The sequence below is a fragment of the Pongo pygmaeus genome, chromosome 20, assembly GCF_028885625.2.
Source record: "Pongo pygmaeus isolate AG05252 chromosome 20, NHGRI_mPonPyg2-v2.0_pri, whole genome shotgun sequence".
Lineage (NCBI taxonomy): Eukaryota > Metazoa > Chordata > Mammalia > Primates > Hominidae > Pongo > Pongo pygmaeus.
Window position 1 is genome coordinate 18,046,391 of NC_072393.2, and position 14,727 is coordinate 18,061,117.

Genomic DNA, 14,727 nt, shown 5'->3' on the forward strand with positions numbered 1-14,727 from the left:
CTTCTTCCCCATGTAGAACCAGCAAATCGTTCTTCTCCCTCACCCGCCTGGGCCCTCCAAGCCGCTCAGGCCTGGGTGTCGGCCCTGCAGGCCCTTGAGGCAGAAGGACGATCCTTTTACTAGCCGGGGCCAGGAGGGGCGCAGGCACCGGGCACCAGGCGCGGGCGGTGGGCGGGCGGCGGAGGCACGTACCCTTCTCAGGATAAATGTCTTCACTAAGGGTAAACCTAGTACCTTTTCCACCATGGACTAATTGGGGGGGGTGGAAGGGGGAGAGAGACGGGAAGCATGGGGAGCGGGGAGAGACGAGCCAGTGAGAGGTGAGGATGGAGGAGTGTGTGTGGAGGGGGCAGGGGAGGCGCGGAGAAGGGACAACGAGTGAGAGGGAGGAAAAACAAGAGAGAGAGAAACGTCAGCTGCAGACAGAGGGAGAGACAGACAGACAGCCTCCTGCTCCAGGGACACCAGGGACACTAAAAGCAGCCAGGACTGGAAGGGAAGCTGAGCTCAGAGACCCAGCGCCCACGGAGGGCCCTGGGCTGGCTGGATCAGGGGAGAAGGGGGCCGTTGGAGGCCACAGGGCTTTGCTCCCCTCGCCCCAGGCTGGGTGTCGATGGCGATTCTTCCTCCCCCTCCTGAGGTCAAGCCGCCAAACTTCTTCCCCTTGTCGGGACCAATTTTGAAAAGGGGGGGTCCCCAGGGAATCCTGCCCTCCATCCAGCCCCAGCTGCTGTGTGTGTGCGCTCAGAGAGGGACAGGAGACCGAAGCAAAAGACAGAGAGAAAGAGAGAGTTTGAGAAATGGGAACTCCCTCTCCGTCCACCCTCCCCCACCAAGTCGAGGTCCCTCCCGCTCTCGGAGCTGTCAATCATTCCTTAGCCCCATGACATCACAGAGGTCCCTCCTTCGGGGAGTTCAAACACTCTCTGGGACCATGACGTCAAAGGTCCCACCCATGGACCTGCCAATCATTCCTTGACCCCTTGACATCAGAGGTCCTGCCCATCCTGAGCTGTCAATCACTCCTGAAGTCTCCCAGAGCTGTCAACCATTCCCTGGCCCCATGACTGTCCAGGTCCCTCAGGAGCTGACAATCATTCATTGGCCCTGGGACACCATAGATTTTCCCAGGAGATGACAATCACCTTGCGGCCCTACGACGTCACAGGTTCCACACCTAAGAGTTATCAATCCTGCCCTGGTCCTTGATGTCTAAGACATTCCATCCCAGAGCTGTTAATCATTGTCTGGCCCCAGGACATCACAGATTTTCCCAGGAGTTGACGATCACCTCCTGGCCTGTGACGTCAGAGGCCCTGCACCCATGAACCTTTGATCACTCATTGGTCCCTGGACTTGGTGCAGAGATGTCAATTCCGCCGCATCCATGACGTCACAGGGGAGTGAGCCAATGGTAGCCGCTCAGGCCTGGGGCGGGGCTGTCCCCGTGGAGCGGGAAAGGGTGATGGGGTCTGGGCACCCTTACCCTGGGCCGATTGCGTCTGTACAAAGGTCTTGATTAGCAGGTCGGTGGCCTGCGTGTAGAGCGACAGGGCATAGCGCAAGGATTGCAGGTCCGGGCTCTTCTCCAGGAAGGTCTTCTTGAGGCCCACGCCACCCGCGTGGAAATATTGCTGGGAAGGACAGGGTGGGGAGAGGTGAGGATGGTGGGAACCTCTACCCACTCATAGGGCTGGGTAGCCCTGCTGTCACCACTCCCAATTCTTCCCGCTACTACTTTCTCACCTCTTCCTTTGCTTTGCCTAGTGAACTCCTATGCATTCCTCAGAACCCACCTCTCACATGCCCTCTTCCAGGAAGCCCTGGCTTCTCCCACCTTGGGCTCGCCCAGCCCCCATCCTTCCCTCTACTCTTCTACACCTCAAGAAATGCCTGGCACAAGGTCCTTTACATCCTTCCCTCTACACCTTCTCACTCTTTGGGCTCCCCCAGCCCACATCCTTCCCTCTACCCCAAGCCTAATCCTACAAGGCTGAGAATGTCTGTATCCAGCAGTCTTCCCCGACCTGGGACTCCTTAAGGCTCTGGCATTAGCCAGCCCAGCTCTGGCACAGACAGGGGAACGAGGGAGTGTTCTTAAATTGAATGAATTAATGTGGGTCTGAGGCAAACCTAGGTCCATGACCACAGCAGCCACACCCTCTACATCCCCCACCTGGGATGGGGAGGGGTAGGGCCTCTCACCTTGATGGTGTCCAGGGCCAACTCAACAACCGCGCACTGCTTTGGGGTCAAGCTCTTGGCTTCTTCTCGTACCATGTGGTCCTGGATGGATGGGGAGAGGGGCCACGTGGGTGGAGTGGGCTCTGCCTTCGGAATCTGTGTTTGTGGGTCTCATCCCTGTTAAACTTGGAGGAGCTGGACTGAGGGTCTATGTTTTCATCATCCCAGCACCCAGTATGTGACTGGTACACAGCAGGTGCTCAAAAAATATTGGTTGAATAAATGACTTGCCCTCTTGATCAAGCTGTACCTGAAGCTGAACCATTCACATCTTTCCGACACACTGGGGAGCAAATATCTTGTGCTTCAGTGAGTAGAGTTTCTGTCCTTTGAGCCTGTAATGCATGTCATCATCCTGGACCCCTCCCCCAGGATAGTGGCAACCCAGAAGCCACATGAGTTTGGGGGGCAGTCCCTCACCCCATAATCTATCCCCACTCCTCACCTTGAGTTTGGACAGCTGACCCAGCTCCTTGGCTGCATTGAAGATCATCTGGGTTCCCTGCGGGTAACAACAGACAGCTGGGTGAGGGCAGGGGCACTACAGCTGACACTCCAGCCCCAGAGACCATCTTGGTTCTTGCCCAAAGGCTCTGGGCAGGGCAATAATTGTGTCCCAGGGACAGAGGTCTGGAATTCCCCGGGAAGAACTGAGGAGGATGTGGTGACCTTGTCCCTGAAAATCCCAGTCCTGTGAGGATAGTACCCACCCTCTCAGCCCCACCCAGGCTTGTGTAACAGGAGAAACAGACAGGGACCAGACTGTGAGGGGCAGTGGGTTGGGGGAGCCTCAGACGGTGGTGTTTGTGGGTGTGGGCAGGGCTTTCCAGGGAAAGGGAGCTTTGGGAACACAATAGGCCAGGCTGGGGTTTCAGAAAATGGCTCTGGTGAAACACCTCCTCCTCCTCAAGGGAGCATCCCCTCTGCAGGGAAATTTCCCCTGTAATCTGGGAGGACTTTTAGTCTGATTTTTTTTTTTTTTTTTGAGACAGAGTCTCCCTCTGTTGCCCAGGCTGGAGTGCAGTGGCATGATCATAGCTCATTGCAGCCTCAAACTCCTGGGCTCAAGCAATCCTCCCGTCTCCCCAGTAGCTGGGACTACACGTGTGAGCCACCATGTCCAGCTAATTTTTGAAATTGTTTTCATAGAGATGGGGTCTTGCTGTGTTGTCCAAGCTGGTCTTGAATTCCTGGCCTCAACTGATCCTCCTACCTCAGCCTCCTAAAGTGCTGGGATTACAGGCATGAGCCACGTTGCCAGCCAGTCTGACCTTTTAAAGGAAAAATCCTCCCTCTATACAAACACCTCCATATCCGTCCTCCACCCCACCCCCAAACAGACACTAGCAAGATGGTGATGTGGTGATGGCTCTGACAAGCCAGATGGGCCTGGGTTCAAATTGCAGTCCTGCTGTGTGGCCCTGGGCAAGTCACTTAACCTCTCTGAGCCTCAGTTTTCCCATCTAGATGAGGAAAATTATATCCACTTTGTGGCTTAGTCCGGACTAAACATGTCTTTGCTCAGTGTTCACTAATTATCACTTGGTCTCAAAGTCATGGGCAATGCTAAGGGAGACGGGGTCCCAGCCTGGGAGACATGTGTCTAGCCTCCTCTGTCACTGCTGGATGGCCCCAGGCTTGTCCCTGAACCCTCTGAGCCTCAATTCCCACCCTGGCTAACGGGGATACCCATGGTAACTTGGGGGACAGGGTGGGGCTGAGTATTGAGGTAACAAGTCTTGTATTACTGGGTCCTGGGGTGGTCTGGGGATCCTGGGTGAGGCTAGGTGGGGAGGGGGCCCATTTACAGTGGAGATATTTGGAATTATGTTCATAGTCTACCAGCTGGCCACCTGGTCATTCCTACTGGTATTCTTATTATCATCTTGGCGGTTACTATTCTTATTTCGTCTGTGATCCTGAGGTTCTTACAAGGCACAGTTACTCAGGGGTCCAGCGGACTGGACCTCAGTTTCCCCTGCTGCACCCACCTGTAGTCTGGCAGGGCTCAGGGGCCTTCCTGGGTACCCTCTGCCCTACCCACCAACCCCCAACCCACCACCCCCCACGAGCAAGCCAGACAGACAAAGGAGGAAGAGACCAACAGACAGGTTCACAGTACGCCCTCGGACGGCACGAATCACAGAGGTGGAAGGGGGCACGGGGTGGGGTGGGGGGGAGTGGGGTGGGAGCCAGACAGACAGTGAGAGGCCGGTCTTACGTCTGAGTGGCTTGGCAATTTCACCCTGCCCTGTGGAGAGAATCAGGTGGAGGTCAGAGTTCTGGTGACTGCTGGGAGGATACTCAGTGGGACTTCCCTGCCCCCTCAAAGCACAGTCTCACTTCCCAGCCCACGAGCTCCTCCCCAGGTCCTGGGTCTAATGGTGGGCCCCCTCCCCAGCTAGCACCTCCTCTTGTCCCCTAGCAGGGGTTTAGGGGTCAGACTCCTTGACTGCCAGCACACTCTCGGGGTGCCCAGGAGGCTGGAAGCAGCCTCATCCCACAGTCAGCCTGCCCCAGGATGGGGCACCTGGGGAGGTGGGGAGATGAGACAGGGCTAGGAATCTCTCTCCTCCTCCATTCCCTAAGGGGCTGCCCCTATAGCCCAGCACCCGAGTCTACAAAAAACATACTAACATATACTGTAAGTTCACTCAATGCTGAAGAACCCATACACTAAACTACATACGTGCACTCCTAAACACTTGCAGGCATGTACACAATTCTATCACACACAAAAACCCATACACCCTTGACCCCACATGGATTCACATCCACATATAGGGTGCCTGGGACACTGAATGTGCCCGCAAAGGGCTGGCAGAGAGAGTATGGAACCCCTGTGACCCACATTCACAAAGCTAAGACTCCATTTGTATGCACAAAGGTACAACGATATCTTCTGCACAAGTGCACAGCAAGACAGCTGCTTGCGTGTTGCTGTAGCTCCCATCTCCTTAACAACAAACACTCATTAGCACAGCAACAAAAAAAAATCTACATAAAAAACAACACATCTCAATCCAGGGTGGTGATCTAGCGTGTAGGCTCCTCAAGAAGCCACAGAATTTCAGCTGAGCCCAGGGGTCGGATGAGCCCTGTGGGTATTGCTGTGGGAGGATGGGAGCTGTTTGTGCACACACATTAGTTCACATGTGCACACACACTGCACGTTCTGTCCCTGGAGAATCACTTCATCTCTGACTTCTGGTTTTGCGGGACTTGGTTAGGACAGCTATCTCCTACCCACGACCCCCAGCTGCCCTTCCTGCCCAGGTGCACAGATGCACACACATGCACACACATGCCCAGACACCAGAGCTCAGGGCCTCAGTGAGACGAGGCCCTCATTACCTTTTCTAATCCCTTGCCATGTTTTCTCAAGAGGTTCCCCTGCAGAGATAATGTCACAGGGTGATCAACCTGGCAAGTCGTGCAGGGTGGGAACCTGGGATGCTCACAGGAATATTCATGGGGATGGGGGAATCCACACTGCACAGAGTACTGGTGACTGGGTTGCATGGGGATAGTGTGTGTGTGTGTGTGTCTGTGTGTGCACACGCATGTGCGTGTGCTTTAATGACTCACTCTTAAATGGTGTTTAAGAGACAGGAAAGAGAGAGAGAAAGATACAGATACAGAGCTAAAGAAAGTCAGAAAGAAGAGAAAAAAGTCACTGCCAAAATATAATCCATTTACATTTACTGTACACATGAGACTCTTGGTACTTGGGTTAACAGGAAAGCAAATGGGCTGCATATTCAGACAGATCTGAATTTGAATCCTGATTCTGGCATATATTTACTATATGACCTTGAACAAGTGACTCCTCTCTGAGCCTCAGCTTTCCTCATCTGCAAAATGGGGATAATAATATCCACCTCACTCAAAGGGTTATCATGAAGGTGAGCTGAAACAGGAGCTATGAGAAGGTCTGGCATATGGGGAGTCATTAAATGCGAATTCCTTTATTCCCCCTGCCTACAAATGCATTGCCTGTGGTTGGGTATGCTGCCACCAAGTGGTTATAGCCAAAGACCCAGGCTGCAGCTACCAGGAAGTAAGAAGAGCACTTGTAAACTTTTGACAAAGTGAAATCTTGTAACAGCCTTGTCTTGCCCACAAAGGGAAAATCTGAAGTTGTTTTGTCTCTGCTCTTATACATGTCTGCATATCACCACCACCACCACCACCACCACCACCATTAGCTCTGCCTCTGGGCCAGTCACTGAGAGTGCAGTGGTGCGATCTCGACTCACTGCAACCTCCGCTTCCTGGGTTCAGGCAATACTGAGATGAGTATTTTAATGCATCATGCCATTTGGTTCTTAGAACTACCCTCAGGGAGGTGATGCAATGAGCCCCATTTTCCAGACAAGGAAACAGAAGCTGGGAGGTCAAGTGACTTCCCAAGGTCACAGAGAGAGACAGTGGCTGGGCCAGGATTTGACCCCAAGTCTACCTGACATCAAAGCCATGACAAAAGTTTCCCACTTGGGCACCTGGGTGTATGTCTGGGATTGGTGTGTGTCGGTGTGGATGGCAGAAGTTGGGTAGACAGGGTGGTGGGGTACCGAAGAATGGTCTGGAGAATGGAATTTCAGAGGAATCAGAAGTAGAGACCCTCATGGTGAGGACCTGCATTCTGGGAAGCTGCTGACAGTTCAGAGCCCAAAGAGGAGGTCAGAGGAATCCTGGGGTTGATCCTCTTTCTAGCTTCAGGGCGTCTGGTGACATCTGGGCACGGGAGCAAGGTTGGATTCTACCTTTAGATGGCAGGTCCGCTGCGAAGGAGGAGCTGGGCTTGGGGTTTGGGAGCGGGCAGCGGGGCTCCTCTGGACTTCAATGGACAGGGAGGGTGGGCGTGGTCTCCCTCCCTCCCAGCCCCGCCCCCTCCCCATGCCCCGCCCCAGACAGACACAGGCACATCTAGGCGGGAGGGAGGATGGTGGGTGAGGAGGGGGCGCTGGGTGGGTGGGGAGAGGGGTGCAGCGACGCGGTGGGCTGAGTCCAGACACAGAGCGGACGGACAGACAGACGGACAGACGGGCCTCTACTTACGATCATCTGTCATCCGTGATGGGGGCGGGGCGAAGGGGGAGGGGGGAATAAGGTACCATGAGTCTCCCGGGAAGGCCAGGGAAGGGGCAGAGATGGCAGCACGGAGGGGCAAGACCCCTGCCCCAGCCCAGCCCAGAGGAGGTGGAAGGATGGGAAGTCCAAGCCTCCCCCACCATCGTCGCCCATCTATGGCCCCCGCGCACCCTCCCCAAGCCTCCGTGGTCCACCTGGGAAAGACCTCCCCACTCCCTGATGTGCCCACAGCCCACATGTCATTGCTGTCCTCAGGTTTTTGACGCCTCCCGGAGGGACCCACGCCCAGCTACATCCCTCTACCCATGTTTGGGTCCCCTTGGTCCCTGGAGATTATGGCCTCTGGTCTATCGGTCCTGGTCTGTGGATGGCCAATGACCTCTGCTTGACCTCTCTGACCTTGGATGACCTCCATGACCTCTCGCTGACTTCCAGGAGCCCCCTGGTCTATTGATCTCCGATCTTTGAAGTCCATGGTGTCACCCCTCTTTGGCTTTTGAATGAGCCCCAAAGCCCTTAGAAAAACCCATTGATGTCTATGCCTTCTTTTTTTTTTTTGACAGGGTCTCATTCTGTTGCCCAGGCTGGAGTGCAGTGGCGCCATCTCAGCTCACTGCAGCCTCTACCTCCTAGGTTCAAACAATTTTCGTGCCTCAGTTTCCCAAGAAGCCAGGATCACAGGCATGTGCCACCACACCCAGCTAATTTTTGCATTTTTAGTAGAGACGACATTTCACCATGTTGCCCAGGCTGGTCTCCAACTCCTGACCTCAAGCAATCTGCCCGCCTCGAGCCTCCCAAAGTGCTGGGATTGCAGGCGTAAGCCACGGTGCCTGGCCAATGTCTATGCCTTCCATGGCTGAAGGATAACCTTGAACCCGAAGCTGACCTGTTTTCTAGATGACCTCTGACCTTTGAATGCTATTTTGACCTACAGGTGACCTCTATGACTTTAGTGGTCTCTTGACTCTACCTGATCTCTTTGACCCTGGAGAAAATACAATGGACTCTGAATGACCTCTTTAACTCTTCAATGATCTTTAACCCCCGTGTGACCTCTCTGACCTCTGAATGGTCCCCCCACTGACCTCTGGTGGCTTCCATGACCCTTGGATGGCCCTTAGGTCTGGATGACCTCTCTGAGACTGGATGCCTTTGTTCTCACCCCCCAGCCTCTAGGCACCAAGTTTTCTGGGCTCTCGCCAGGGAGGTGGCCTAAATGTCCCCTCAGGCCCCCTGCAGGTCTCACCGTCTGGTCGGTGAGGGGCGGCAGGACGATGGTTTTCTCCATGGTGTTCATAACCAGCTTCCACAGCTCCTTCAGCACTCGCTTCAGCACAGTCTTCTCACAGATTTTGGCAAAGAGGGTCAGGCTGGGGACGAGGGGCAGGTCTGAGAGAGGGCCCAGCTGGCCCCAACCCACAGAACACCTTCCCTTAACAGGTGGGCAAGGCATTCCACAGATAGGAAAGAGGGCCCACAGCCTGTACAGGGACCCCTGGGTGGTTTGATGGGGCTATGATATCTGATGCATGAAGAGAAGAGTGAGTGGTGGTTGGACTAGTCAGCAGGGACCAGACAGGAAGGGGCCCCAATGTCTGGGAGGAAGGCTTAGGCCTTATCAGGATGGGGGTAGTAGGGAGCCATGGAGTGCTCAAGAGGAAGACACAGCCAGACTTTCATGTTTGAAAGAACAGTGTGGGGGATGAACCGAAACAGGAAGGATGGAGATCACGGACTATGAGGGAGAAGGCCAAGCCCAAGAGGAACAGGAGGGGAATGGTCAGAGGAGGGCAGACTTGAAAGGGAAAACAGCAAAGAACTGATCCAGTCACCCACCAATCCATCCCTCCTCCAGTGGTCCTTAATTCTCTATTTCTTTTTCTATCCATCCATCCGTCCATCTGTTCATCCATCCATCCTTCCATGCATCCTTCTACCCATCCATCCACTTACCCATTTATTTATCCATCCACCCGTCCATTCATCCATCTGTCCATCCATCTATGCATCAAAACATTTATTCATCCATCCAAATATTTCTCACCTATTAATCCATCCATCCATCGACCCACTCATCCACCCACCTACCCACCCTTCGTCCATCCATTTATGCATCAAAACATTTATTTATCCATCCAAATATTTATCCACCTGTATCTATCCACCATCCATCCATCTACCCACCCACCCATCCAACCATCCATTTATTCATCCATCCACCCATCTGTCCATCCATTTATGCATCAAAACATTTATTCAATGATCTAAATATCTACTGACCCATCCATCCATCCATCCATCCATCTACCCACCCATCCATTTATTCATCCATCCACCCATCTGTCCATCCATTTATGCATCAAAACGTTTATTCATCCATCCAAATATTTATCCACCTATCCAACCATTTATCCATCCATCCATCCATTCATCCATCCATCGTCCATCCAACCATCCATCAAGCCAGCCTGCCAGACATCCATCCATCTAAGCATCAATCCATCTATGCATCAAAACATTTATTAATCCATCCAAATATTTACCCAACTATCCACCCATCCATCTTTTTAAAACATCTACCCTCCATCTAGCCTTCTAAACATTTATCTTTTAATCCATGCGTCCACCCACCTACCCATCCCTCATGTCACCTATTCATCCACCAGTCATTCATCCACACAAATATTTACTCATTAATCCTTCCAATTATTTACCCACCCAACTTTCCATCCCCTTCATGCCACCATCTACTCAGCCATCCAACTATCCAGTGACCACCCAGCAAACATTCCCTGCACACCCTCTCCAGCCAGTCCCTGGGTCTCTATGGCCCTGCCCCAGCCCCTCCCTGGCCAGCCCAGTCCACCTGGCCCGGCTCACTTGCTGTCCAGCAGGTCCATGATGGGCTGCAACACATTGTCAGCGTCCTGGGCCACACTGCTGCAGGCACTGGCTGGCACATTGCCTGTGCCCTTAACCTGGCTAAGGATGTCACCCATCTGTTTGACACACTCTTCAATGTGCGGCTGGAAGCTGGGGACACAGAAGGGAAGGGCTCAGACCACAGGAAGGGCTGGATGAGGACACAGATGCTGATCTGTGGTCCTTGAGGTCATATCATTAGCATCACAGCACATAACCGAGCAAGAATGGAGAACAGGCCAGATGCGGTGGCTCACGCCTTTAATCCAAGCACTTTGGGAGACCAAGACGGGCGGATCACGAGGTCAAGAGATCGAGACCACCCTGGCCAACATGGTGAAACCCTGTCTCTACTAAAAATACAAAAATTAGCTGGGTGTGGTGGCGTGCACCTGTAGTCCCAGCTACTTGAACCCAGGAATTGGAGGGTGCAGTGAGCCGAGATTGCGCCACTGCACTCCAGCCTGGCGACAGAACGAGACTTCGTCTCAAAAAAAAATATATTAAAAAAAAGAGTGGAAAATAGTAACAGCAGAACCAGGCAAAGGGATAAGACATTTGCCTGCATTGTTCATTTCATTCTCAAAATCCTACCCAGGTACTATTATTGTCATCACCCCAACTTTACAGAAGAATAAAAAAAAATAAGGCTCAGAGAGGTTAAGTGATTCACCCAAGGCCACACAGCTAGTAAGCAGTAAAGCCAAGATTTGAACTCAGCCTTGTCTAACTCTGAGCCTGCAATCTTCACCTCTACATCTGCTGAGCCTCCAGACGCCCCAGGCTCAGAGGGCTGAAGGCCGTTCCCTCCCCACTGCCTCCAGCCCTGGAGATGCTCCCACCTGGTAGCAAACACCCGGCTGAGCTCGTCCAAGACGTTATTGAGTTTCACCTGAAGCTCCTTCAAGATGTCACTGGCTTCGGCATCCAGCTAAGAAGGGAGAAGGGACACCAGGCCAGGTTCAGTAAGTATCCACATGTACTGGGCATTTTCTCATCTGACCCAGGGAAAGGGATTCCAAGGGGCTGGAGGGGAAACTGAGGCACAGACAGTTATGCTGCAAGCCTGGGTTTAAGAGCATGGTTGAGCTGGAATTCATCCCCAGGCCTGGTGGCATATGAGCTCGAGGGCCTGTAGGGACACAGTGGTGGGGGTGCCCCCATCCCTTCTCCAGCCCTGCCGCGGCCCTGCCTCACCTCCTTTCCTCCCATTGCTTCAAACATCTTCTCCAGCTGAACTCGTAGCTGTTGAGTGTTATTCATGAGGATGCAGGGCTGCGGGTGGGAACAGAGAGGGGAGTCAAGCCTCAGGACCTCTCCCCAGAGCCTCCCCTACCCACCGCCAGGGACCTCGGGATGGTTTCAGGGTCTGGGTTTGGAGGAAGCCAGGGTCCCATGGGGTCACCTGCAAATGGAAGGGAGCGTTTGGGCTCAGGTTCCTGGGCGTGTTGTTGTGGGGGGCATCTCTGGGGACTGATGGGGGCAAGGAGGACTCAAATAATCCCACAACCCCAGGTCTGGTGGGTCCATGAGAGGGGCTGGGAACTCTGGGGGTAGCAGAGTTTCCAGCAAGAGCCCAAAGCTTTGCAGCTCACACCCTGAAGTCTTCATTTGCAACAGCCAGTGACACACTGAAGGCGTGTACCCTCACCACGAGATATACACACGAGACTCCCCCACAGATACACAACTCAGACATGCACAGCCAGACACAGCCATAGACGCACACTCACACCATGCACATTCAACACCGCCATACCAAACCTGGTGAGACACACCCACCCAGACGTGCACAAACACACATACACACACACACACTCACACTATATGCAGTTAACTCAGCCAGACAAAACATGGTCACACACACCCAGACATGCACAGCTGGACACACACACAAGCATACACACACTCACACTATAACCAGTTAACACAGCTAGATAAAATATGAGACACACACCTAGATGTGTTGTACAGTTGAACACACATACTTACACATACATACACTCACACTACACCCAGTTAACACAGATGAAACATGGCTAGACACCCACACTCAGATATGTAGACACACACAGACACACACACTCATGTTATACCCAGTTAACATAGCCAGACGAAACACAATCACACACGCACACTCAGACGTGCACAGTCGGACTCACACACACATTCATGCCATACCCAGTTAACAAAGCCAGACAAAACATGATCAGATACGCACACTCAGATGTGCACAGACTCACACACACACACACACGAGTATACCAGTCAACACAGACAATACACAATCAGACACATGCACTTAGTTTCCATATACTCAGACACACACAACTAGATACACTCTGATCACACACATTCAAACAAGCACCTCTAAACACACAGACAATCCAGTCAGATCACACACAGGTGGACATACATAGCCCCAGGTGTCAGGGCCCTGCGGACAAGGGAGTCCTGGGGATGCTGAATGGGGCTGAGGAGGGGGATAGGTCAGGGGCCCCCTCAGGTCACCACTTTCTCCTTCTCCTTGGAGCAGTAGGAGGCAAAGTCCTTGGAGATGATGTCTGCGTACTGGAGGAGCACATTACTGATGGTCTGGGGAAGACACAGAGTGTGGGTGAGAGGAGAGGCTGGGACCAAGGCAGGCCCCAGTCGTCCCATCAAGGCCACTAGTGAGATCAGCGATGAACCCAAACCCTATTAGCACCTAAGATGGGCCCTTGGGCTAGGCAAATTCTCCACCCAAGATGACCATCAAGACCTAGAGGAGATACCGCTCGATGAAGATGATCATTTTATGTAGACCCAGCTCTTTTTCAGAGCAACCAAGCATCATATTAACCCAGCCTCAACCACAAGATGACCTGATCTCAAATCAAAAGCCAATTCCTACTTGTAATTCCCAAGGTCAACACGTCCTAATGCCAATCAATCAAACCTCAACCCCAATGATCTCAACCCTCAAACTCACCCCGACTCACTCAAATTCTGCATCAATCTCAGCACTCACTCCAACCTCAATTCCAAATCAAGACCCAACCCAGCCTCAAACTCCAACCAAACAGCATTGCCAACTCGCACTAATGACCTCAATTCCAACCCTAATCTCAACACACACCTCAACTCCAACCTTACTCTACACCTCAATTCCGACCCCAATCTCAACTCCAATCTCAATTTAAACCCTAACCCCAACTCCAACCTCCATCCAAACCTCAACTCCAACCTCATCTCAACCTCAACCTCAGCCCAAACTTCAACTCCAACCTCAACCCAAACTCCAACTTCAATCCCAACCTCAATGACATCAGCAACCCCAACCTCAACCTCAACCTTAGCCCATCTCCAACTCGGACTTCAATTCCCTAACCCTGACCCTGTCCCCTAGCCCCAACCCTACCCACTCTCCCACACCTTGGCAAAGCGCCTCATGTAGTGCCCCACAATCTGAGGGTCGGGACACTCGAGTTTCTTGATGATTTCAAAGCTCTGGTTGAGTTGGGAGAAGACGTCCACCACGGAGCAGGAGAATAGGGCATGCTCCGAGGTCTGCTGGAACTGCAGGGGGAAGGAGGCCAAGAGGAAGGGGGAGATCAGCACCAGAGAAGCCCCAGAGCCCGACTCTCCCACTCTCCATGGGGACAGTCAGAGACCAATTTCCCTGGGGTGAGATGGACAGAGGGCGAGGTTGACTTAGAGTCAACTCTAGAGGTGGACGCAGAAGGCTTGGGGTGCCTGGAGGTGTCTGGCTTGACGGAACTCACATTTCGTAGTTGATGAATGAACAAAAGATTTTGAAAATCATGAGCAAGACAAAGATGGCGGACACCTACCAGAGACTGGCCTCATCCCAAGGGCAAATTTCCACCGAAATTGAATCCCAATGGGAAGATTAGGAACTTGGTTGTGGGTTGGCCTTCTTACCCCATCCTTCTTGTCTCGCTCCAGGGCACCGTGCAGGAAATCCCGGGACACCTCCTCATTCTCATCCAGCCACTGGATGACGAAGGGTTCAAACCATCTGGAATGAAGAGCCGGGGTGGGGCTCTGCCACCTCTTGTCCTCCTCAACCTCTGCGCTGCCTGGTTCTGACCCACTAATGAGTGGAGCTACGGCTGCTCCTACTCTGCCTGGAGCTCTCCCTGCAGCCTTGAGTGGCTGCTCCTCTGCTCGCCTCCTGCACTGAACCTCAGTTACTTTGCTCATGAAATAGATTAAGTGGCCCCTTTTATAGCAGGGCCCAGGCCTGTGGGAATCCTAGTTCAGACAAGCTGCCCATGGCATGTGGGTTTATTCTCTGAGTCCTCTCTGAGTCCTCCGTCCATCCTTCCCTCCCTCCCTCCCTCCTTCCTTCCTTCCTTCTTCAGATAAACTGCCCATGGCAAGTGGGTTTATTCTCTGAGCTCTTGTTTCCTCCCTCCCTCCCTCCCTCCCTCCCTCCCTTCCTTCCTTCCTTCCTTCCTG

General features: G+C 53.0%; 1 protein-coding gene across 1 annotated transcript in view; it reads right to left on the reverse strand.

Moving 5' to 3' along the window:
* UNC13A (unc-13 homolog A) overlaps nt 1-14,727 on the reverse strand; it is an 89,245-nt gene that overhangs the window by 14,881 nt on the left and 59,637 nt on the right. The window contains exons 29-42 of the mRNA XM_054465978.2: nt 14,188-14,284; nt 13,678-13,821; nt 12,775-12,858; nt 11,461-11,538; nt 11,106-11,194; nt 10,222-10,374; nt 8,588-8,711; nt 7,306-7,311; nt 5,599-5,637; nt 4,466-4,495; nt 2,690-2,746; nt 2,206-2,286; nt 1,487-1,634; nt 193-249 (exon numbers count right to left, since the gene is read on the reverse strand). Coding sequence (XP_054321953.1) covers nt 193-249; nt 1,487-1,634; nt 2,206-2,286; nt 2,690-2,746; nt 4,466-4,495; nt 5,599-5,637; nt 7,306-7,311; nt 8,588-8,711; nt 10,222-10,374; nt 11,106-11,194; nt 11,461-11,538; nt 12,775-12,858; nt 13,678-13,821; nt 14,188-14,284 — 1,187 coding nt within the window. The remainder of the gene's footprint in view (nt 1-192; nt 250-1,486; nt 1,635-2,205; nt 2,287-2,689; nt 2,747-4,465; nt 4,496-5,598; nt 5,638-7,305; nt 7,312-8,587; nt 8,712-10,221; nt 10,375-11,105; nt 11,195-11,460; nt 11,539-12,774; nt 12,859-13,677; nt 13,822-14,187; nt 14,285-14,727) is intronic.